Below are 26,349 nucleotides of genomic sequence, written 5' to 3' on the forward strand. Positions count from 1 at the left end.
TGCAGTCCAGTTTTGACGTAATTGTTGCAGTCCAGCTGATTGCACATGCAGTCCAGTTAATCGCAGTTACTGCAGTCCAGTTGATCGCAACTGTTGCAGTCTAGCTTCGCAGTTTGAGATTTGCTGAAACTATCACCTTCAGAAGCCACCAGAACTGTATCACTGCAAAGATCGTTAAAACTGTTGGCTGGATGTTCGATCCGCAACATTTTCAAGTCCAAAGTTCGGAGAATTTGCTTCCAAAATAACGCAGCGTCCATGTCAGCATTATAGGAGGACATGTCAGCATATGTCCAATCAACAGTGATAAGGAAGAAAAGTTCTAAAACGACGTCATCATATTCCGTTAAACTTTTAACAATAACGGGATATTCTCCTATGTCGTTAGCATATTTCGTTATACGGTAATGACGTCATCGTATTTCGTCACATCTTAACGTCGTCAGCATCTTTTGTTATCGACGGCGGCCAAGTCCAGCGGAAAACCCCGGCGGTCATGTCCGGCATCCAATCCCGACGACATATCCGACGACCATGACCGGTGACCGATCCCGACGACCTACCGGCGGCCAATCCCGGCGGCTGGACCACAGTCCATCTGGCTGCAGATGTTTACTCCTCGCTTTCTCTTCGCTGTTGATAGTCCCACCCAGATAAGCCTCCAAGCCAAGCCAAGCTGACGATCCGAGCAGCTAAGCCAAGCCATACATGCATGGATGTTTCATCCCCAATTGGCCATCTTCACGTCCAACTGATCGCAGCTTTGCTCGTCGCTGCTGCACTCCAGCTGATTGCAGCTGCTGCAGTACAGCTTATCGCAGTTGTTGCAGTCCATCTTTGCTCGAAGCTTCCGCAATTCGGTTTTTCTAATTACTGCTGCAGTACAGTTTTATGGTTGTCGCAGTCCAGTTTATCGCGGTCATTGCATTCCATTTCCGCGGCAACTATTTCGGTCTAGTTTTACATCGCTACTGTTATTCACGACATATGAAGATCGCTGTCATATCCAGCAGGACACAAAGTCTTTTACCATCCCAACGATTAAAGGGTCTCACCAATGGATGTCGCCTTTTCGCTCAAAACTGCCGCATTTAAGACTGTAGTTGACAACAGTTTAGTACCATCCCAAGTTTGGCTTGCAACAACTGCAGACACAGATTCTATCTCAGTAACTGCAAAGATAACTCGCCTTTTCCAACAACTGTTACCAGTCTAGTTCTACGCAACTACTACAGTTCAGTTTAGCATCAACTGCTGCAGCCCAGTTTCGATTAAACTATTGCACCCCATTTTTGCGTCAACAGCTGCAACTCACTTTCAACAATATAAGTGTTTTGCATCAATCTCAACAATCAAGTTTCACTTCAACAACAATAATCTACACTTGGGGGCGAATTCTGTCATTGATCAAGGGAAACAAAATTTTCTTAACCCTACAACAAGCAGTTGGAGGTTAAGAGTGTACCATTATAAAATTGCCACATATTGGGCCACTATATAGTATGGGCCACCATTTAGCTGTCATCCAAGCCTCCCGTCCAGCCAACCGACGCATCTCACCAGCTGGCCCAGTATTACATGAAGTCAACGACCAATCAGTGGTCAAAGTCAACGACGGGACAACCGACAAAGTCAATGGTCAAAATCAACATCAAGCGGTCAAGACTCGGTTCGCCGGCCATGTTCCCCGGCCATGTCTCCCGACCATCTCCCCGGCCACGGACATCTCCCCCGGTTCCCCGGTCGTGCTTCTCAGCCGTGTCCGCCGACCATATTCCTCGGCCTTGTCCACGGGTGAATTCCTCCATCCAGATTGCCAGATATGTTGTCATCTGATCTATAATTCAGTTTCCCTCTAGTTTTCATCTAGACTGCTGCTAGCCTGTTATGCCTGTTAACCAGTCAAGCTAGTTTTCCATCAAGTTCTTCCATTCAAAGCTTGACAGTCGCAATCAACACCAAAAAGTCAACCCTTCAAGTCAAATTCAAGGGGTCAAACCCTCTAATCCATGACATTTTTGCCCGTATCCAACGCGCAATTCCCTCTACACCCGAAAATATTCATATATTTTTTGTACATAATTCTTGATACAATCTCGTAACCAAAAACCCGCTAATCCTTGACACTTTGGCCCGTATCCACTGATCGAGTACCAGAATCCACCAAGAAGGTTTTAGAAGTTTCTAGATTGATTGTTGACCATGTAATGACCCATCCCTCCACCGATATTGTCCCCACTTAGCCACTGCGATTATCTGTTAGTGTGGGATTTTCAATGGGCATCGCTGCGGTAATCCAGCAGGAACTTCCCGGATGGCCACCCATCTCCGGATTTCTCCTGCCCGAGCACGCTTAACTGCAGAGTTTTATGCCAACTCTGGAGTCATTTGTGCTGAAAATGCCTCGGTGTTAGGAATGGACAAATCACTACTTATATTCCATTCGGCCAACCACTGCCGAAATCGGGGTATTATAATACCACCACCTTAAATTATAGTCGTCCTCGGCTCCGGAATATGTATACAAGCCCAGATCTCCGACGTTCCCTGCCCCTCATGAGAAGCACCTGGACCACTCATGTCCAGCATACCTTCCACCCTCGTCCAGGTGACCCGTCATCGGCTCTGATACCATTTGTAATGACCCGTCCCTCCACCGTTATTGTCCCCACTTAATCACTGCGATTATCCGGCAATGTGGGATTTTGAACGGGCATCGCTGCGGTAATCCATCAGAAACTTCTCGGATGGTCACCCATCCCTGGATTGCTTCCGCCCGAACACGCTTAACTGTAGAATTTTCTGCCAACTCTGGAGTCAATTGTGCTGAAAAGGCCTCGGTGTTAGGAAAGCAAAAATCATTACTTATATTACAAACCAATTTTGCAAACAAAGTTCTGAAACATTCCAGATGTCTTCCTAGTGATGCATGTCGTTAATGCAACAAATTAATAAAGATATTTCCCACTAATTAACTGGTAATATGGCGGTAGTAAGAGATCGTTCCCACAGAGAGATGTGTAATTGATAGGTTATTTGATCAGCAAAATAAAGTAAATAACAAAGGGGGGTTTTGGTTTATAGAATATAACTGAAAAGACAATAAGAAAAGAAAGATGATTAAGGAATCCTTCGTCGTTACCAAGCAATAGCTGGATTAGTATACTTATCTATCGTTCGTAAAAACCATTCATCACCAACCGTAGAAAAACAACTAGCTCAGTGCTATCCCCAAAATTCATTTTACCACGGATATAGAAGCGCTCCAATATCAGATTTTATTCAACTGAACCACAAATGCAAAACACATGCCTAGCAATCTGAGTGAAATGATTCGTACTGCAAAGTCAGCATATGTCTGAACAACTCTACCAGATTTTATCGTACGGATTAAACTTTTAAGCTTAAAGTTAAGTAAATGAATAAGAAAATGGCAAGAACACGCGGAAGATGCTAGGGAGACCCCGGTTCTTTACACCACCATTTTACACCCATATGTGTCATCTATATCTACCATAGATTTCTTCCCTATCCTACACCCATATGTGTCATCTATATCTACCATAGATTTCTTCCCTATCCTACCCCACCAGAGAAAAATAGGTGGTCCACTTTAAAAGTAAACCAATAGAAACTTAACACATAGTGGGGTAAAATTTGGGTGTCAAACTTTTGGGGGTTTTCTTGCATTTTCGAGAACACGCCTAGCCATCAGAGTGAAAAGCAAGTCCTGCAAAGTCAGTAATCTCCACTTTCCCCCAACTTTATTTTTTACCATTTTCATTTTTGTAGCATTCTCTTACAATTATATGGCATATGGCATCAAGGCATCTTTTTAATTTTAAAGTAAGCATCATTTATATTTTATCTTTATGCAGAAAGCCTATAAATAAAAATGTGAATAACCAATACAGTAAGCAGTAAGTGATAGCTTCTAAAAACAATGTCTTCTTCTTCTTCATTTCTTGTTCTTGCATTTGTTGTTTTTTCTGAAATAGTTAGTTCACATGACAATCTCTCAGTGCAAGCACAAGTAAACCCACCTCCATTAGTAAAGGGTCTATCATGGACATTCCACAAAACAAACTATCCAAATTTAGAAGGTATCATCAGAACTGAACTCACTAAGATCTTTAAAAAAGATATTGGTCAAGCTGCAGGTTTGCTTCGTCTCCATTTACATGACTGTTTTGTTCAGGTAACTCTTAATTATATTTATACTACTACTTCTTCGTCACTACCAAAATTTGTTTTCCCTTGGGATTTGCAGCTAAAATTACTGAATTTGATATCGTAACTGACTTGAGTGATCTAATTTTTTATATTTGTTTAGGGTTGTGATGGATCGGTTTTGCTAGACGGATCTGCTAGTGGACCTAGTGAGAAAAATGCACTACCAAATCTCTCACTCAGACCTCAAGCGTTTAAGATTATCAACGATCTACGAAGTCGCATCCACAAAGCCTGTGGCCATGTCGTCTCTTGTGCTGATATCACTGCCTTGGCTGCTCGTGATGCCGTCTTCCTGGTAAGCTTGTCGTCCATTTCCAATAAACATGGTTAATTGACCATTATTAATGAGAATCCTAATGATATATGAATTCTATGCAGTCTGGAGGTCCAAACTACCCAGTACCACTAGGTAGACGAGATGGGCTCGTGTAGGATCGAGAAAGAGAGAGGAGAGCACACGCGGAAGCAATAAAACGATTACATTGATAATCAAATTCGGTGTACTTTAACTCACGACTTAACAACCTACTTATAGTCTCACAAACTTGATGATCACTCAAAGTACTTACCTAATAAAATCAAACTCTAAATAAAGCACACTTCTAGAAACACAAAGAAACTCTAAACATAGTAAAACTCTAAAACAAGCAACCGACACAACTTGCTCTTCTAGTTAACCCGAACTTCCAAATATCGCACAGTGTGTCAACAGTTCCTGTTGATCCAACTTGACTGCGTCAACTGCAGCAGTCGATCCATTCGGACTGGATCAACATCATATTTTGATCCACGAGCCAAATTACCATATCTTGGTTTAACTTCCAACATCCTCCCTTAAACCAAGATATCATTCAACGAGAATTCCGTAACTCTCTTCTTCCATTGATAAACGTTTGCACGTCCTTGTCTTTTATCATTTTTTATTCCTCTTCTTCCATTGATAAACGTTAACACGTTCTTGTCTTTTCTCAAACCAGAATTCCGTCATCATTAACTCACAAAAACAAACTTCTTCTTTTTGCTTAACAACAATCATCATACTTCTTTTCACATTCTTCATCGCAGCGGAACACCATTCTTAACAAGCTAGAAACACCTCTTTGTGCTCCATTCAACTTGCTAACCAAATACAAAAGCAAATTCTTTAACTCAACTTACCAAGAATTATAGCTTAACTTCATCTTTCTTCACTGAGCATTGTAGCTCAAACTCAACTCTTGTTTACCCACTTCACTCGCAGGGTTTCCACTCAACTCTTCAAATTCCACACTGGAATTTCTTCACTTCACTAGCCAAATCCCCACTGGGATTGCTTCGCACAACTTGTAGACTTTACTCACCTATAATCTTGTTTCATGCTCACAACATTGTGACGTCTCAAACTCAACACTTTCTCATCACCACCTGGTGATTAACTTCTCGTTCTTCATAACCTTGTTGTTGTTTTCTTCTTCTCTTGTTCCAGTCACGCTATTGTTGCGAAACCTTCACACTTCTTTGTTCTTCAAGATTCTCTCACAATCTTTCACTTGTTACGCTTCTGCCACAAGCAATAACTAACAAAAAGTCTGCCACACTTTGTAAGATCTCCAAGTTTCTGCCACAAACTCTTCAATCACCATGTTTGAGCTTAACCTTTAACATCCTCCCTTAAGCTCAAACATAACCATCCAATCATTCCTTGTCATTCTAAGTCCATGAATTCTAGTCAACTTAATCAAACCGTACCCGTCCTTTTTTACTGAAATACCTTTGATCCGCCATCAAACTGTACCAATCCTTCTTGACTGCAATATCGGTTGATCCTCCATCCTCATCGATTTCGAATTCATGACTTAACCCTTCGACACAACCACTCACCTTAAAACATATTCACCTTCCAAAATCAACCAATGTTCTGCCACATCAACCCTTACTTAAACTACCTCAACGATCATCAACACACACAAAAAACTGCTTTCTGCAACACCTCTGACAGAAAATTGTCACACTTTCATACTCTTATAAACATTTGTTACACTTACTCACAACTGTGACCTTTTCTTCTGTAACGATTTTGTAACAATTCCTCATTAACACTTACCGTGACAACCTTTTGTCACACTACTCATCATCTGTAATAGTTTTCCTTTGTAACACCCAGACTGTTACAAATTTTCAATAACATTTGTTTTTTTACTTGTGACCATCTTGGCTGCGGGTTATGTCCCTGGTTTCTCGAGTTCCATCAGTTCCAGTAACAAACAGTGAGACTCAAGTTGTCTTCTGTCCACCAACGTCATCACCAGCACCTTCTCTTCTCTGTAATCACCACTACGATCACCACCAGCAGCAAGCTCATGGCATACTCGAGAACTTCATGGCATTTCTAATTACTTATCATCATCAACTTCTCTGCAATCTACCGATATAACAGCACCAGTTTCGTTGGCTCAAACAACAGCAACACTTTTTTTTTTTAATCTTTGACATTGCTTCACAAAAACAATCAACAGCACCAACCACCATCGGCATCAAGACTAAATTCTATCGGCATCCTGGACCTCCATCACCGATCAGCAACAACTCATTGTTAACTCAACTTCATACTCGAGCCACCACAATCGAGTTCAGCTCCAATCCAATCTTCATCACACCCTTGAACTTCAACCAGCAATCCAACCACAGACCCATCTTTATTGTCTTTGAAAAATTCAGCTTCATCAAAACGAAACACTAATTCTATTATCTCCATCTCTTCTTCATCTGCACTTGAACAACAACAATAACCTTCTTTTCTCCGAACCCTAACCTTCTTAAGCATCACTCGAACCATGACTTTAATGGCAGCAGCTTGCGTTTCTTCTCAAACTTGTTCCATGTTCTTTTCATCAACAGCGCCACTGCTTCAACGCCTTCACGAACACACCTAAAACAACTCCAACTTGACCTAGTTTTATTGTTTTCCAGTGCACATGTGTGTTTCCTTACATGTGAACCGGAGAGAACATCAGAACCGCCAGTGTTACTTCCTTCTTTTAAAAAATTCACGAACCCTAGTGACGAAACAAACCAACGCAACTTGATAGACCTTCGCACAATTTTCAAAACACAAAACAATTCTCAAACAGCGTAAAAGCTTATGAATCTTCTCTAACTCTTTTTCCTTTTCCTCTCCCTTCCTCTCACCTTTCTCTGATACCAAATGTAGGATCGAGCAAGAGAGAGGAGAGCACACGCGGAAGCAATAAAACGATTACATTGATAATCAAATTCGGTGTACTTTAACTCATGACTTAACAGCCTACATATAATCTCACAAACTTGATGATCACTCAAAGTACTTACCTAATAAAATCAAACTCTATATAAAGCACACTTCTAGAAACTCTAAACATAGTAAAACTCTAAAACAAGCAACCGACACAACTTGCTCTTCTAATTAACCCGAACTTCCAAATATCGCACAGTGTGTCAACAGTTCATGTTGGTCCAACTTGACTGCCTCAACTGCAGCAGTTGATCCATTCAGACTGGATGTTGATCCACGAACCAAATCACCATATCTTGGTTTAACTTCCAACAGCTGGCTTTTGCAACTCAAGCCGCAACACTTGAGAACTTGCCCCCTCCCTTTGCAAATACAAGTGCACTTATCACAGCTCTGGCTGCTATCTCGTAGCACTTTCTGGTGCTCACACAATCGGTATCGGAAATTGTGGATCCTTCACTAGTCGATTATACCCTACCCAGGATTATACCATGGACAAGACCTTCGCGAAAAACCTCAAAGTCACATGCCCAAAAGCCGACACTTCGAACACTACAGTACTGGACATTCGATCACCAAATGTGTTTGACAACAAGTACTATGTGGATCCCATGAACCGTCAAGGTCTCTTCACTTCTGATCAAGATTTGTATATGGATGCCAGAACAAAACCCATTGTAACTAGTTTTGCTGTGGATCAAAAACTGTTTTTCGAGAAGTTCGTGTTCTCGATGATCAAGATGGGTCAATTAAATGTATTGATCGGTAACCAAGGACAGATTCGGACCAACTGCTCTGTTCGTAACCCAACCACTTCATCCTACTTGTCCTCAGTGGTTGATGACATAATAAGTTTTGTTTGATTTCATGTTGTATGTATTAAAGGGAAACTAGATTTTGTGCCCGTGCTACGCACCGGGCATTTTTTCTTTTCACCTTATTTTTCATTTTTTATTAGGTATCGCGGGACTTTGTCTTGCCAAGTCTCATTTTTGATTTGGTGTGGCTCGGCTTCGCCTCGCCCCGTCGCTTAGGATTTTTTATTTGTTGTGGCTCGGCTTCGTCTCATCTTGTTCAGATGCACTTTTGATTTGGTGTGGCTCGGCTTCGCCTAGCCTGTCCCGATGCATTTTTCATACGATGCCGCGCGGATTTGCCACATCCTGTCGCGATGCATTTTTGATTTGGTGTGGCTCGGCTTCGGCTCGCCCTGTCGTTTTGGATTTTTGAATTGGCATGGCTCGGTTTCTCCTCGCCCTGTCCCGATGCATTTTTCATTCGGTGTCGCGAGGCTTTGCCACATCCTGTCATGATGTATTTTGGATTTGGTGTGGCTCGGCTGCGCCTCGCCCCATCGTTTTGGGTTTTTAATTTGGTATGGCTCGGCTTCGCCTCGCCCCGTTCCGATGTATTTTTCATTTGGTGTTGCAAGGCAAATCCCAGCCCCATCACTTAGGGTTTTTAATTTGGTGTTATTCGGATCCGGCTCGCCCCGTCCCAATCCAATGTATATGTCATATATAGTAACTTATAACCTTATGTTTGGTCGTACCATTGTTACAATCCATTGTCAGTGATTTGAGCGTTTAAAGTTGAGTATGGGAAGTAATTAGGCAGCGGTAAAATTGTTCCCTCATGTACAAAGAAAAAAACTAAACTTAACAACCAAAATCCAGTATCTTAAACTGAAGAAAACCATGTATTGCAAAACCCACCATTTTCGAAAACCTTTAGCGCTTCATTTTAGGAACTCCATCTCTAGCAACACCTACCTGAACATTTGCGCTCCGAGCAGCCCTGGTAACATAATCGGCAGGCTTAATTTCTCATTTGAAGTAGCCAAGAAATTTTCGGCATCATATTATTGTTAGAAGATTTGGAAAAATCATTGGCTTTCGTAGGCAAATTCTTAAGATGCTTCTAACAGTGGTGAACGGTGGTTAGAAAATAACCAAATCATGAAAATGTAAATCTTAATTTTCACAATAAATTATTTCTAAGCACATTCTCTGAATAGATAAACAAAAAAAATGGTTCAGTTACTAAGATGCACTCAATTAGTAAGCCTGACAAAATGTGAACACCCAAAATCATCCACACCATCTATTTTAACCCTGTCTACCATTTGCCTTGCATATATTCACTCACCCCAAATAAAAATCTAAAACGATTAAAAACAATACTGTAATTTTAAAGATCCATGCCTTATATATGATACCTATTCTTCTTTATCACACAGCGAGGTAAGTTGTTTCCTTCATTCACTATACTCAAATTTCGTAGCACTAAAAGATGGGAAATATTCCTATGGTTCAGTGAATTGCCAATATAGATATTCACAACACCTAAAAACTGTTGAACACTATTAGTAAAACAGGATGATATTTATTTATACCTTGGGGCTTCTTACTTATGTAGGCGCCTGCTGGAATACATTTCATGTATAAGTTCTTGATATCGGTACCCCGAACCGAAATGCACCTTAGATAATAATAAACAGGAAATACTAAGTTACAGAATTTCAGCCAGATTATCCAGAACAACTTGATAAGCCGTTGAATACCTCTTTGAACTTCCTCTTATGGTATGGTCAAGGATTGGATTAGAATAGACAATGTGGAACGAATATACAATCAAAAACAGTGTACCAAGTACTACCTTTAGCTGATATGAATTTGGAACACAATGTCGTACATCTCCGAAGTATGCCACTTGATGTTCCTTTGGAGCACAATGGATGTCCTCACAAAAAACAGAAAACAAAAATAAAACACAATAGCGAAATAAAGAACGGATTATGAGAAATATCAAAACATAGATACAACAATTAATAAAGATGTTATAGATAAAATAGAGCAGTGCTTGAGATAATTGAGTCAAAGACTCAAGATTAATTATGTCAACGAAGAATGCTTGCCCTGTTTGCACACTTGCACAGAGAGAGGGAGAGGGTACCCAATCAAGCATTAAACCTTTCTGGTCCACTGCTCGTCCAAAATCTAGCGCCTTTTGACCTGTGATCAGCTCTAACAGTAAGATACCAAAACCGAGCACATATGTTTTATCTGATGACTATCCAGTTGATAAGTACTCAGGGGTTGTGTGCCCAACAGTTCCACGAATAGCTATGCTTTCATGAAAGTCACGTTGGTCCAAGAGCTTTGCTAATCCAAAATCTCCAACAACTGCTTCAAACTCTAAAGCTGGCTTACCCGGATGCTGATCTGCAAAATCATGTAAATTTGTAGACTCATAAATATCTTAATAAAGCTATATAAAATGCTTTACAGAGCAAGCAACAATTTATAGACCACATATATCATATTCCAGTTGAAACAATTTAAGCTTCTAATCTTCAGTTGTAACAAAGATTGATATATTTGTGCATAATCCCGTAGCAAAAACCCTAATCAAAAATTTATCCTAAAATGTTTCGCGGCATTAGTCCGACAACCCTCAACCCCAAAAAGGTGCACGTCTTTCTGATTTAGCATTCAAAAAAACAAAAAAACATAACAAACAAACAACTAACCCATAATAACTTTGAAATAATCAAATAACATAACCTTATATGATCCCGATGATAGAGATAGTAGCAACAATAAGACAGGTCACCATCGCTGTAAAATCTCAAGTGAGTAAAGTTGAACAATCACAAACTGCATATGTAATCCAAGAAACTTAAACGAAAAAATAAAGTGGAAAATGTACTCAGCCAACTATACTGATCAATTGCAAGAGGTCAGCGTTGGGTTCCCAAGGATAATATCCAGTATAAACTTACTTGGTTCATGGAGCTTCGCGACAATTTTTAATTGATTGGATGTGAACCACAACTGATGACTGAAATCAATCCCTCTCCTAGAACCATTCTTTAGGGCGTAGGCATAGGTTTATCAAAAATTAGGGTTTACGTAATTATTGTTCCAATGATTTTTATTTCAGTGCTCCGAATCATCGTATCCCTGAGCCTCACCAAAATCTGTAAAAGAAACCATTTGTAGATAATCAAAAAAAAAAAAAAAAAAAAAAAAAAAAAAACGACGGTGAATTAAACAGAGAGAAGTAGAACGCGGAGAGGAGTAGAAGAAGGACGCGGAGAGGAAAGCTTAGGTTTAGTTGTCTTTTTTCTTTCTCTCTCGCAGGTTTAACTTTTCTTTTTATTTTCACATAACTAGTCATAAAAATTCAAGGTGAACAAACTTGTACTACAAAAACCCCATTCAAACGTTGGGATCCATTAAAACTCCATCTCAAACAAAATTGATACAAAAACCCCAAATTTTGAAAAATTGATACAAAAACCCCAAATTTCAAAATTGGTTTCATCAAATTTTATGATGAAATTCTTTGTGGTTTTTGTGTTACTTTTGTTTTGATGGAGTTTTTGTGTTACTTTTGTTTTGATGGGTTTTTTGTGGATGGATAGTGACACATTCGGGGTTATAACTCGCGGACCGTTATTTTCCCGTGTAAATTAGTTAATTTAGGGAGGAAAGAAAATGGAATGATAAATATAAAACTTACTTTTTTCAACAAAAAAACGTCTTGTTTTTCTCTTATTTGAGAAAAAGTGAAACGGAACAATTCCGTGAGTGGGTGAGAGTCACCGTTTAACGTGGAGCCTTATGAGCTTAGGATTTTAAAGGAGTTAGATTAGTCTTTCCGCAAAACTAAGGGACACACCTTTGCTGGTCTGTCTATCTGATAAAACGAGTCATTTGGGTACGATATTCACTTCTTTGGGCTTCTATTGTATCCAGCAGTAGATTTGATTGTAAATTATTTTACCATTCAATTGTGCGTGTATACTGGTTATCATGATTCCATAATTCAAAACAAATGTTTCAAAGGTGAAGAGCTAAAGATGTTAGAAATGAGCAGAGCTATATAGCGTTGAGACAAGCTCATAATGAGGGGCATACTTTCGTGGGCTTAATGATGGGCTAACAGAAAGACCATTGACGTGGAAAATTGTTGAAATTAGGAGTGACCGGTGAGTAGGGGTGAGCATAAAAACCGGAACCGCGGATTTGACACGTATCCGTCCGCAAGATTACGGATTTCACCCAAACCGCAAAATGTATGGGCCGGACACGGATGGGATTCTCAAATCCGCACGTTTTAGCGGTTTGGGTGCGGTTGAATATTGAAAACCGTGGATTCACCCGCACCGCAGAAGCCCATCTTTGCTAGCCATAAGCCCGAGTTGGTCACTAAGCCCAGCTATGTATATTAATAAAATAATAAGTGTACCAACTAGGCAACTACCAAATTAACTGGACGTCAGTTAGCTAGTTGGCTGGACGTCCCTGGCCCATGCAGCTAGACAAGTTCTGAACATGCATAATGCATGATTAATGGGCCATAAATGCCAGTTCTCCACGCTTATTCAATCTTGCATGTTGGAGATTGCTATGCGAAGTTTGGCTGTAATGCTGTGTCATCTTTTTAAATTCCAAGAGTGAAATCCGCGGTTAATCCGCAACCGACCCGTACAATCCGCGGATCCGCAAAGGTTAAATCCGCGGGTGATTGGGCCGGTCACGGTTCAATTTTGTAAATCCGCAACTTTGACGGTTGCGGGTGACCCCTAATCTGCAACCGTCCGTCCGTTGCACACTCCTACTGGTGAGCAACATGAAAAGAATGATTTTTTTGGGACCATGCTTCTTTTTTTTTTTGGGTCCATAATGTACTTAGACCACCTTTCCTACACTTATCAGGGGTGTCCTAAAGTTAAAAAATGACTAACTTATCCTTTATTCGGGTTTAAGTTAGGACTAATCTAATAACCTCCTTTCTAAACATACTAACTTAATTCATAAACATAAACACTAACCAAATTCATAAACATCAGAACATAATTAGAGGTACTAACCAACTCTAATTCATAAACATAAAAACACAATTGGAGGTACTAACTAAATTTTATTTTAAAATTTTTTCTCATTGTTTTGTTTTTCTTCTGTTTTCATAATCGTTTTAAATCCAGATTTTATAAATTTGTATATTGGAGGTACTTTCCAACCAACACATGTGTTTTTTATATATTTGTGATCGATAAATCGAGGGAGTAGTAATCATAAAAATTGAAGTTGCATGAAGTTGCACAGAGAAGTTCAGATAGGAATTTTGTGAAAAAACTTTGTCGAACTAGCATAACATGCTGGAAATTAAGAACAGTTTGGCTGTCTCACAAAAAAATAATATTTCTAACCGAACTTTCTAATTTCCTCGCCGAACTTTCTGATTTGCTAGCCTAATTTTCAGATAAAAGATTGGTTACATAGCAAATTTTTTCCTCCTAACCGAACTTTTTTCTGAAATCATATATATTGAGTTCGGTTACTTCGCAATTTTTTTATCCTAACCGGATTTTTCTTCAAAAACCTATTTATTGAGTTCGGCTATGTCGCAATTATTTTCTTCTAACCAAACTTTTCTCTGAAATCAAAAACTTCATTAAAACTATGTTCGGCTACCTATGCCTTCATAAACATTAGTCGAACTAAATTAGAAGATAGGTTCGGCTACTTGTTCTTCAGATCTTGTAGCCGAACGTGTTTGACTTAGCCAAAGCTATAAAAAATTTCATTTTCAAAAAATTTTGACTAATTCAAGCAACAAAACACTAAATTTGAAGTAAGTCTGGGTAGTTTGAAGGTTCAGACTAAAAAAAAAAATACATATTTTTTTTCCAGAACTTTTGTATTCTCCTTCTTATTCTCTCTTAATTACTTAATTAAAAAAATAATTTATTTATTCAATCCTACAGTAATCATCAATTAGCTTAACATAATCATCACAGAAACGACCTATCTAAACGGTGAATATGGTTTGGAACCACCCACATCCGGCTTATATATAACGGCGATGGCCTAATATTGCCAAAGGTAGAGTTAATTTAATTTCCTGCGTTGCGACATAATCATCCACTTATCCGCTTCATCTCTCTTGGTTGGTTTTTCATGAGGCTCGCTAGTAAGCTAGCACGATAACTTTTCAACTAATGTAATAGTTACGTTGTTGGAGCTCAGCTTGCTGTTAGGTTTCCAACTAGTTGTTCAACTAGTATAACGGGACGTTGTTGGAGCTCAACTTGTTTCTAGGCTTACAACTAGTTTCTTGTAAATTACTCTTTATCCAGTAATAATAGTAATAAACTTTCTTTATAATAAGGGACCCCGTAGTGGCCACATGTGAACTCCAAAATTACTCTTGATTTTTGTGAAGCTGCGTCAGCACTAACTTCCTTTTCATGACAAGCTAATTGGCCACATCATCGGTTCTCCACAGATCATCCATGTGTCATCAACATCTACATCACAAATACATAGTCACAATTTAAGGACAGAGTCACTTGATCACCATGTTGTCTTTAACACGATAGTTTACCCCTACACCTCAAATATGAGTGATGCTAATACCCTGTGGTGAAGTCGTATCCAGGATAATTGCCCGTTGCAAGTACTATAAGCACTACAACACTTTCCCAATCTTACGAACTTAACACCAAAGCACAAAATGTAAACAACCACATAGAGGGAGAAAGACGAAAATAAGATTAATAGTAGCTTCTTCTAGACACATTTTGGAACAAAATCGAATTTCTTTTATAGGAAAAATATGGAGTTAAGAAAATGCTTCAATTAGGGCATAAATCAAGTCGCAAATTATAACAGAAATTAATTAAAAATATTTATGAAATATTCTTGTCATAATATCGACATAATGTTAAAAACCATTAAAAAATATAATGTCATCTTATTGACATAATTTACAATATTATTTTTTACAATATTATTTTTAATAATAAAAGTATCATACAAAGCTTTTGGTTGGTAACCTAGAAACAAGATGGGCTCCAACTCCCCTTTGAATAGCCACTCCTAATCTATGAAAAATGAAACTGCCTAAGCCGCTACTAGCATCATTACTAACTAGGCAATTCTTCAGACGCTTGAAAAAAACCAAGGTATCTTCGCCAAGTTCTTCTAAGGTAGAGAAGGCTAGGAAACCCAAACCATACCCATGTGAAGCACACTTGTCCAAATATTTAGTGCGTTTCCATGAAACCGCACTAGAAATTGCCTTTCCTGGGACAAAGGAGCGAACACCAACACCAGTAAATGGTGAGACACCTCTAACATCCATACAACATATTATCCATTTTCCCAGTTAAGCACAAGGATATCAGCTGGATTTAAATCTGTCATCATCCGTCTGAAGGCCAATAGAAACTTCCTTGCGCGCAAGCACATTAGCTTTGTAACAAATGTCATAGATAACGTCACGAACAAGATCATGTCGAAACTTATATCCAACATCTTTAGCACAATGAAGAGCGTGATCACCAAAGATGTTCATAGATTTGTTACACCTTGGGCATAAACTATTCTCAACAAACAGAGGGATACAAAGGCGATAGCAAAGGACATCCCTGAATTGTCTTGGTCTGAGATACTGTTTAAGCCCACTGATGGGTACAGATAGCAGATAATCTTGCGCGTGTCTAACACGGTTACACTGCCATAAGATGGAATCTCTTGCAGACAAAGAAAATTGGTCTTAGATTTGTTTCTTAACTACATCGAAATAAGTTACTGCCACGAAATGCATGGAGGGAGGTGGGTTGGGGGTCGGGGGGGGGGGGGGGGGGGGGGGGGGGGGGGAGTATCATCGATACAGTAAGTAGAAGGTAGTCCACATACCTGGATGAAAGTATGAAGAGCCAACTGATAGGCTGAGCCTTTGTCCGTTGAGAATAAATTACCAAAGATCACCTTTTGCACCGAAACAGTCTGGCTCTGAGAAGCAAGATAACAGTAGATACGGGTGTCATCCATGGTATAAATGCCAAGTCCACCATCTTTGATAAGCAAGGTAGCTAATCTCTGCTGTAAATGACCAAAACCGGCACCATCCCCAGTAATTAGGAGTCTCAAATACTAAAATAACTGATCATCAAAAAGATCAGCGGCTGGTTGTAGAGTAGCAGGATTGATAGTCCGCATTGCAAAATATTGCCTAGAAACACCAGTTCAATTGCGAAGTAATAGCATCTCACTTTGAGGATCCTTGAGTTTTTTGATTGTATTCATTAGTTGAACAGTCTTATGCACCCTGCTCAACAACATATCACTAATAAAGTCCAAATCCAAACTCACCGGTCCACCCAAAAGTTTAACACCATTAGAAGGCCTACCAATATTCGGAGGGAATACACCATCAGCTGTACTTCTAGGATCAGAAGAATGCCAAAAGACCCCCGTTTTCTTTATAGTGAGGTGTAACCCCCTGATTGGTCCTTTAGTTTCAATTATGCGCAAGGCCTTATCTACCTCTAGCGTATCGCCGACAACTATACCATCATCAAGGTACCAGGCGTGCAAATCGAGTTTGCAACGAGAAGCAATAGTCTTCATTAAGGGGTGAAGAGTCAACGCAAACAACAAGGGACCGAGAGGGTCACCTTGTTGGACACCAAGGGTAGAAGACAAATATATTGGGCTTAATAAAGCTTAGCCGGTCGTAAGTAGAAAGATTCTACCCAATGAGAAATACCTGGACAATGTAGACGAACTTCTTTAATGAGTTGAGATTTGCTCACCATGTTGAACGCATTAGAAAAGTCAATTAGTAACATTGAAATTTTGTCCGAATGACCTTTCATCTCCAAAAGGCGATTTACAGCATGGAAAATACCTTCCCCTCTGACAGGCACACCGACACTGAATTGGTAATCACCTAAATAAGACGTCATGTCCTTTCCAACAGCAAAGGAAACCACTTTGGAAACCAATCTACGCCAAACCGTACCAACTGCAATGGGTCTAAGACCACCCCCGGGCTTAAGAAACAGTGTTAAAGGTGCACTAGCAATGTATTCTCCTAATTCCACAGGGCATTTTCCAGCCAACCAAAGGTTGACGACCCCGGAAATTGAAGAAAGTAAGTCGTCTGCCACTGCTGCCGCCGCTTCACTAAAAACATCGACTAAGTGTTGAGCACGTAAGCCATCTCGGCCGTAATATGTTCCTTTAGGGAAGCTTTTGATAGCTCCCAAAACTTCCTTGGAACTTACCGTAATTGGGTCAACTACAATATTATCCACAAGAACCTCAAGAGGAGATGCGGGCGGATGTTTGTCCAACAGTTCGGAGTAAGTCTTCTCATCACATGGAGCAATACCAGACGACGATAACACTCGAATAGCTGCGGCAAAATTGCCAGAATTCAACTTCCTCTGACAAGATATGATGTTGGAATCACCTTGCTTCTTGTCTTCTGCCTTCTTAGACCTCCCGCGAATGGGATGTTGAAGCATTTTGTTCGCCAAGACGAAGCAACCGTTAGATTCCTTCTAAACCGTAAGGGCCTGGATAATTGCAGCATCCTGTAGATGGGTTCACTAAAACTTTGTCAAGATAAACCTTTTAGAGCCCTCGAGAATGCGAGCTTGCACTTATGAGGTATACAAGTGACTGTAGTAAACTGCCTTTAGAACACGACGTTCAGCAAATCAGTAGAATGAATTCCTACGGCGTCACCACCATCCTCCGCAGAAACGACAACTTCACTAGTAACCGCACATTCAACTTGTAAGCCATCTGGTTTATCCAAACCATGAATTAGAAAATCTTCCCCTACACTATTGAATGGTCCAACAATGATATCATCTACAGCTTCAACACTACCCTTGCAGGGTTTCTTCCACGCGTGTAAATGCATACACCTGCTGCAGAGCCACATTCGTAAACTGTATAGAACCTTCTCCCAAAGAAGAAGCACATTCAAATTACTGGCAGTCAAATCCTTGAAGGTGTTTCTGCTGGCTATCGAGAACAGATGCTTATCGTGAAGGTGTTTCAGAAAAGACCCCTTGGCATATCCTCTGCCATGAACTCCATCCTGACAGCCATGGATGTTCTTGAAAGGACAATGGCAATAACCATCATCTGAGCCAGCATCTTCTGTATAGGAAGAGGGAGAAGGGTTCGAGGGCTGCGTGGAAGGAAACGTCACATGAGAAGAAGCCCTAGTAATCATAGACATGGATACATCGTAAAAACCCTACTGAGAAAAACGTGAACCCTAAAATAAAACCAAAAGCGGCAGAAAAATAGATCAAAAACAAATCAAGAGGAAAGCTCTGTGGGAATTAAAACAAGAGGAAAACAAAATCAGTGGAAAAACTGGTAGAAAACATGTTGAATCCGTGATTGAAATGGGTTTTAATAAACAAATAAATTTCTCCCATGTCTAAAGCCCAAAATTAAGCAAAATAATAGGCAATATTCGCCTTAAATTCCTTACAATTAAAAAAACAACTTTGAGCAAAAAGGGGACCTTGGTTGTCATATGTCCAGGACGCCGACACAGTCCCTAGCCTTAAGCCTAAAGCCTTAGCGGTAACAAGTACTTTGTTTACCTTCCAGTGGCTTCCCTACCAAATTGGTAAGTATGATACTTAGCTTATATGGATGACATTCACTTCTAGTATACACAATGAGAGACTAAAGGTTTTCTTTCATTCACCCATAAGAAAATGAGCACGCATCTTTAGTGACTCATAGGTCATAAGACCTAATCTAAACCAAGACTATGAAATACCCCATTTTCTCTAACATAATCACCAAATGACATCACCCTTGTAAGATTAATCAATGGTTTTGAAACCTTTTGTTTTCCCAAACAATATAAAGAAGATTTAATAAATTAATACCGCGGTGCAACAGAATTATACATACCCGCCTGAAGAGAGGAGAGAAAAAGAAAGAAAGAAAAGGAAAAATAGCATATATATGAAACAACTAGACTACCACCTTGTTGTTGTTTTTCCCCGACTCATTTGAGTCGTGTGAAACTGACTCGTCTGGATTTACATGACATGACCTGACTTATCTGGATTTGGTTCAACATGTTTGATTTTTGAATCAGATCCGACTCATATATGTGAATCAGTGACTTGGTCTAATGAGTATGGGCATTTTATTTCCTGACTCAAATGGTTCAAATCGGGGATTATATATGAGTCAGATCACGAGTCAGATTTGACTCAAAATAAAAAAAAGGTCTAACATCTAGCTCGAACCGAGTCAGGGGCCAAGTCAGAATCAGAAGCCAAGTCAGCAAAAAAAAAAAAAAAAAAAACCTGGAACATGATTTTAACCAAAGGGGATAATCAGAAATCCAAGATTGATCAATCCTATCAATCCTAGAAAGAATTTATGGAGGTTCAAAATGGTTTTCATAAACTTCTTTTCTCCTGGAAGATTACAACTGATAAAGTTTATCATACCCCCACCTCAAACATGCATACATGGTAAAGCATTATAATGAAGTTCATGCATGCTTTTCCGGACTGATTGTACGTCTGGTTTTTTAAACTCCACATATTGAGAATATGTTTTTTCGATAACGAAAATGTCATGATGATATTCCATTCCTATGCGCCATTTAGGTCACTATTGAAAAAACACAACACTAATCTTTACCAATAACTATGTTAACTCTTGTTCACACAAAGACCACTATGTGCGAAAGTGCGGTAAAGAACATGTGAAAAAATCATAAAGTATATTATTCTACCTTTGACTACCATTATACTTTAATCAGTCACTAGCTGGTAGATAAGATTTGGTACATTGAGAATCATGTTGTCTCCCGTTTTAATGATTTGACATCATAGGCCAAGCGGTGAATGGTAAGCCACTATAAAAAAGCGTCATGAATAGACACAGTAAAACAGCAACAATGTCTTCGTTAACACTCTCCATAGCTACTAATGTTCTGCTACTATTACTTGTTATCCCTACCTCACTTTCTCTAACTGATGATGAGCAACCACGCACCTACATCGTTCATGCCTTCAAATCTGATAAACCTTTGCATTTTGCTTCCCACACTGATTGGTATCACTCAACCCTCCAATCTCTTCCACCTTCACCTCATCCAAAGAGCATCATTTACACGTACAGTCGTGTTATTAATGGTTTCGCTGCTCGACTAACACCTTCTCAGGCTAATCATCTCCGGACCGTCTCTGGAATTTTGTCTGTCATTCATGAAAAAATTCGCCAATTGCACACTACTCGAACTCCAGAATTTCTTGGTATGTCTGCGAATTCCGCCGGTCTCTGGTCATCATCAAATTATGGTGATGATGTTATCATTGGTGTTCTTGATAGCGGAATCTGGCCAGAGCGGAGGAGTTTTAGTGACTCTGGGTTGGGTCCGGTGCCTGCTAGATGGAAAGGTATCTGTGAGACTGGTCCTGATTTCCCCAAAAAGTCTTGCAACCGAAAGTTAATTGGTGCGAGGGCTTTTTATAAAGGAGCTGAAGCTGGAATTGGTCATATAATAAATGAAACTGGTAAAGATTCGAGATCACCAAGAGACATGAATGGACATGGTACACATACTGCATCTACGGCAGCTGGATCTCCTGTCAAGAACGCCAAAATGTTTAAATATGCAGCTGGAGAAGCCAAAGGAATGGCACCGAGGGCAAGAATTGCTGTTTATAAGGTATGCTGGAGTCTGGGATGTTCCGATTCAGATATTTTATCTGGATTTGAAAAAGCTCTGGAAGATGGTGTCGATGTGATATCTTTTTCAGTCGGTCCCTCCGAAGGGAATGATCCATATGATCTTGATACAACCGCGGTGGGTGCTTTTGCTGCCATGCAGGAAGGAGTTTTAGTTTCTGCTTCTGGAGGAAATTCAGGCCCTCGTCCGAGTACTGTGTCGAACGTTGCCCCATGGATGTTAACTGTTGCAGCATCCACGCTTGATAGGGAATTTCCAGCGGACATAATTTTAAATGATGGTACGTTGATTAATGGCGCTTCGTTATACTCGGGGAAGCAACTTCCAAGACAAGATGTAGAATTAGTCTATGCTGGTGATGTTGGCAATGAATATTGCTTACAAGGAAAATTTAATTCTACTGCTAAAGTTACTGGTAAAATCGTTCTTTGCGAAGCTGGCAATACTCAGGCAACTGCTCAAGGGTATGCTGTGAAAATTGCAGGTGGCGTTGGAATGATTGCCGTGAATGTAAAATATTGGGGTAAAGGGCTTATCCTAGAACAATTTTTAACTCCAGCAATACAAGTGAGTTTCGACGATGGAGTTACGATATTTAAGTATATCAGATTACAGAAAAAGCCGACAGCTACTATGAAATTTCGTGGAACCGTAACCGGAGGATCGACATCTGCTCCTAAAGTGGCTGCATTTTCTAGCCGTGGTCCTAACAGTCTAACAGCCCAGATACTTAAACCGGATATCACCGCACCTGGTGTTGGTATCTTGGCCGCTTGGACAGGAGCTGCTTCTCCAACCAACTTGGACCTCGATCCAAGACGAGTCGAGTTCAATATTATTTCTGGTACTTCAATGTCATGCCCTCATATAAGCGGATTGGCGACGTTGCTCCGTAGTGCTTACCCTAAATGGACACCAGCTGCAATTAAATCTGCTCTTATGACTAGTAGCTATAACTTGGACAATTCAGGTAAAAACATTACTGATCTTGTCGATGGTCTTGATGCAAAACCGTTTGATGTTGGTTCGGGACATGTTGACCCGAACCGAGCTCTTCATCCAGGTTTGATATATGACATCGCACCAAATGACTATGTTGCCTTTCTTTGTTCCATTGGGTATAATTCAACACAGTTATCGGTTTTCATCGACAAGAAAGTTGATTGCAAGTCAATTGGATTGTCTAGCCCGGGTGACTTGAACTACCCATCATTTTCTGTTGTTTTTGAATCCGGCAGTAGTAACAAAGTTAAGTACACCAGAACTGTGAAGAACGTCGAGAAGCTAGGATCCGCAATCTATAAACCTACCATTACAGCTCCATCGTCCGTGAAAATCAAAGTTTCACCGAAGAAGCTTGTTTTCAATGACGAAAACCGTACCTTATCTTATAAAATCACATTCACAAGTCTCATTAAGGGAAAAAAAGGTGATGTGATGAAGGAACCAGAATTGGGTTCCATCGAATGGCGTGACGGGGTTCACGTTGTGAGGAGTCCTATTGCATTTACGTGGGTTACTACTACTAAACCGTAGTCCTGTCTTTTGGGTTTAACGATCACGAATACCTGTTTCATCCGCGTAATGGTATTATTGATTATGCTTTCAATCTCTATCTATAGCTTTGTTTCTGTCCTTCGGTTATTAATCGGATTATAACGATTATAATTCTGAAGTGTTGCTATGTATGCAGTACCTAATTTCGTCAAGAAGTAACAATAACGATTAATCCGATTATAACATAACTCTATACCAATATATGGATAAATGCTTGATCATTAAACGTCAAGAAGTAACTAATTTCGCACTCCAAATGACCTAGACCATAGGTCAGCGCACTAAACTTAATGTTTATCTCTCCCTCGTGACTATGACAATGAGTGCCAGTGAAATTATCAGACGGTGTTGTGTGGTTTTTCAAAAGCAAAAGAAAATTGGGAACTACTCTAAAACCCATTTTTAAGATTTTTTTCTCACCGTCAAACCCATTGGAGTGCACACCCATTTTCTAGGTTAAAATTTTCCTCATACCCATATTTTCTAAAATTATTTCTTCACCTCTTTTTCCTCGGTTTTTTTTCGTGACTTCATTTTTCCTTCGTCTTCTCTTTTTTTAAGATTGTCTTTTTTTGCCGAGAGAACATAGTAAAATTAATCGAAAATAACCATGTTGTTTTCGTTAATTGATAAGATTTTTGGAAGAGGATTCAAAGTGATTTCAAGTTCGTATGGTATATCCTGATTTAAGTGAATTGTTTCAAAGTGAAATACCTCTCGAAGAAATAGAAGCGAAATGAAAAGAGAATATTTGATTTTCTTTCATCAGAGTAATTGAGATTCTCCTCAGGTTTTATTAATTTTTATTCTTATAAATTTTTATTTTTCATTTAGAACGATTCCATTTTTAGGTTTTAAATCTGTGATCTTATTTCAATGAGTAGAGCTGATTTAGTGGTTTTCTAGGTCTAATTCCATCTTTTTTTTCATGAAGTTATTATGATTTCGTTGTGTTTTGGTTTGGTTTTCCCAAGGTTATTGAGAATAAACCCTATTTGTTTGATATTGTAACTAAGACTTGGGGGACTAGGGTTTATGAGAAATTAAGATTAGGTTTGAACCAGGATTGATTAGAATCCAGTGGAATTTAGAATCTTTATTGATTGAAATTCGATATGTAAATAAGAATGTGAAAGAATACAAATTCAGGTCAACTAGGTTTCTGCAAATATGATTTTAATATAACGCATAATGCATCAACTTTTTGTTAGTACTGAAATCAACGAAAAAAATGAATGCATAAACTATTATGAACCTACAAAGATGAACGTGTAACTCGTTTTGCAGTCGAGCAAATACTGCATAACGCATTATATAATCACTTATTTGTTAGTATAAAATAAAAAAATTGTTGCATAATCTTTTATGCATCTGAGAAAATGGATGCATAACCTGTTATGCATCCGAAAAAATGGCTCTTTAACGTATTATGTATCAATTAATTCTTTTGTAAGCACTGAAATCCACCAAAAAATGGTTGCATAACTTGTTATGCAGTCGGAAAAATGACTGCAAAATTCATTATGCATCCTTTTGTTTTGTTGGAGTATTACTTTTTAGGCATATACATCGTCTTAGTGGTTTGCGTAACCAAATTTGTGGATGTATGAACCAGAATATGGCTTAATAAGGAGTTATGCATCCTTTTTGGTGGCTTAATAATTCGTTATACATCCGTTTTTTTGTTCGAATAATATTTTTTAAGTATATGTATCGTTTTAGTGCTTGCATAGCAAATTAACAGATGCATAAACCAAAATATGGCTACATAATATGTTGTGGATCATGTTTGTACCCAAAAATATTTCCAGGACAATACACAATCGGTTTGATGATGATGATGAAAGCTAGTTAGGGTTTTACACAAAATAAGCATAAATATGAAAGACACGAATTTAACGTGGTTCGGCAAGTTTTTCCTACATCCACGGACGAATCCCTGTAGGGAATGATATTTTATTGATATGATTGATACATTTGATTTCTGATCCCTTTTAGGGTTTGCTAGTGTATTTTCGTGTGTCATGACCTCCCCTTTAGGGTTGATATTCCCCTCTATTTATACAGTTGGATACATGGGTTAAACCCTAATTTCGAGATAAACTTCCTCTCCAAGTAACTTGGTCAGGAAGACATCTGGAATGTTCCAGAACTTTCTCTGCAGCGACTTAGTCAACAATCAATCCAGAAACTTTTAAAACCTTCCTAGCGGATTCTGGCACTCGATCAGTGGATACGGGCCAAACTGTCATGGATCAGCGGGTTTGACCAACGACCTTGACTTTGACTGGCATGATTGACTTTTTGATGTTGACAACAACTGTCGACCTTTGAATATAAACATGACTAGAGACTGGATGGCTGGAAACATAGATGGAGGCTGGATAACAGCACGATAGGCCACATGGATGAAATCTGGAAGGCAGCGTGGTTGGCAACTGCATTGGAAACTGGCTGGAAGCACGACTGGTAACTTGGTTGCAAACTGGATGGAAACACGGTTGGCAACATGGCTTCGACAATTGACCGATCGTCAACCGTGATGGTGGACCGGTCATTGATTTTGACCATTCACCAGACGTCAGACTTGGTTAGCCTGTATACTGTGTTGGTTGGCTGAATGACAGACTTGAATGAGGGCCAAATGGTGGTTCAAATAGCAATATGGCCCAATATGTGGAATTTTTACTCATGGTACAAACAGATCCTTTTGCGGCGTCTGCGTAATGTGGTATGCGTTCTTTATGATAGCTACATAATGGTTATGTACCAAGTTTTCGAATCTTTATCCTAAAAGAACAATCACCTCCGACTTTTTCGTGAAAAACTTAAATTTGATATTGGTGTTTGTGTTCGTCGCTTACATCTCTTTAAAATCTTTCCAACGGGATAAAATTTGTAAAATTCCAAGACACGGTTTTTTACATGTGTTATATTCTAATTTGCTATTGTTATACTCCTGGAAAAATAGGAAGCATGACGGGCTATGCAGAATTTTTTTTTATAATTTCCAATAATTACGGATGTCACAGAAACAGAAGAACATTTTGAGATTGACAATTAGACTAATAATTTGTTTGGATCGTAGCCTAGATTCCCCTTTTCAAAAATTCTTAACATACCGTCCTTAAATCTGTACAAAAATTGTATACTCACATCTCTTGACATGGTAGGCCCAAAGGTGGCCCTCCTACTAACCTCTAAGCGGGTAGGGCCCACCCTTATACGAGGGTCCGGTTTTTATGTTGTTTATATACGGGGCAGTATGTGTAGCATTGCCTATGTGTGCTCTTTCCCTTATTCTAGAGTGAATCATAATAGGTGTTTATTAGATTTGTGCCCGTGCTATGTAACGGGCATTTTTTTTTTCTTTTTATTAACTTTGCATGCGCGGGGTCTCGCCCCGTCCCATAACGATGTATTTTTGATTTGGTGTACGCCAGATTTCGCCCAGCCCCGTGGCGATGATTTTGTGTGGCTGGGTGAATACATCATCCTCCAATGGCTTTTGCCTCTCGGTTGAGGGTTCGAAGTACCGAAAAACCGATTGGCACGGTTTTCAAGTATTTTTATTGGAAGTGATTATCATCGGCTCAGCATATTGAAAGCATCACATGAAGGACCCCGATACAGAAGTTTTCTATATTCCAGAATCATTAGTTTAAAGAGTCACACTTATAAGTAGGGAGCATATCTAAAACCTAGTTGTGGCAGTTTTCATTCGAATATGCAGTCATTGAATTTGGTATACAGAT

The 26,349-nt window shown here is 39.4% G+C and overlaps 1 protein-coding gene and 1 pseudogene across 1 annotated transcript; both read left to right on the forward strand.

Annotated features, from left to right (window-relative positions):
* The first annotated feature begins 3,938 nt into the window (after positions 1-3,938).
* Positions 3,939-8,364, forward strand: LOC113354427 (annotated as a pseudogene).
* Positions 8,365-20,213: 11,849 nt separating this feature from the next.
* On the forward strand, positions 20,214-22,782 carry LOC113350310 (subtilisin-like protease SBT1.4). The gene has a single exon (XM_026594430.1). The coding sequence runs from the start codon at positions 20,216-20,218 to the stop codon at positions 22,571-22,573; it is 2,358 nt and encodes a 785-aa protein (XP_026450215.1). The 5' UTR covers positions 20,214-20,215; the 3' UTR covers positions 22,574-22,782.
* Positions 22,783-26,349: the final 3,567 nt, after the last annotated feature.

This window comes from Papaver somniferum, chromosome 2, assembly GCF_003573695.1.
Source record: "Papaver somniferum cultivar HN1 chromosome 2, ASM357369v1, whole genome shotgun sequence".
In the NCBI taxonomy this organism is placed as follows: Eukaryota; Viridiplantae; Streptophyta; class Magnoliopsida; order Ranunculales; family Papaveraceae; genus Papaver; species Papaver somniferum.

Coding starts and splice junctions, on each gene's coding strand:
- LOC113350310 (XM_026594430.1), top strand. CDS start 20,216: ATGAATAGACACAGTAAAACAGCAACAATGTCTTCGTTAACACTCTCC.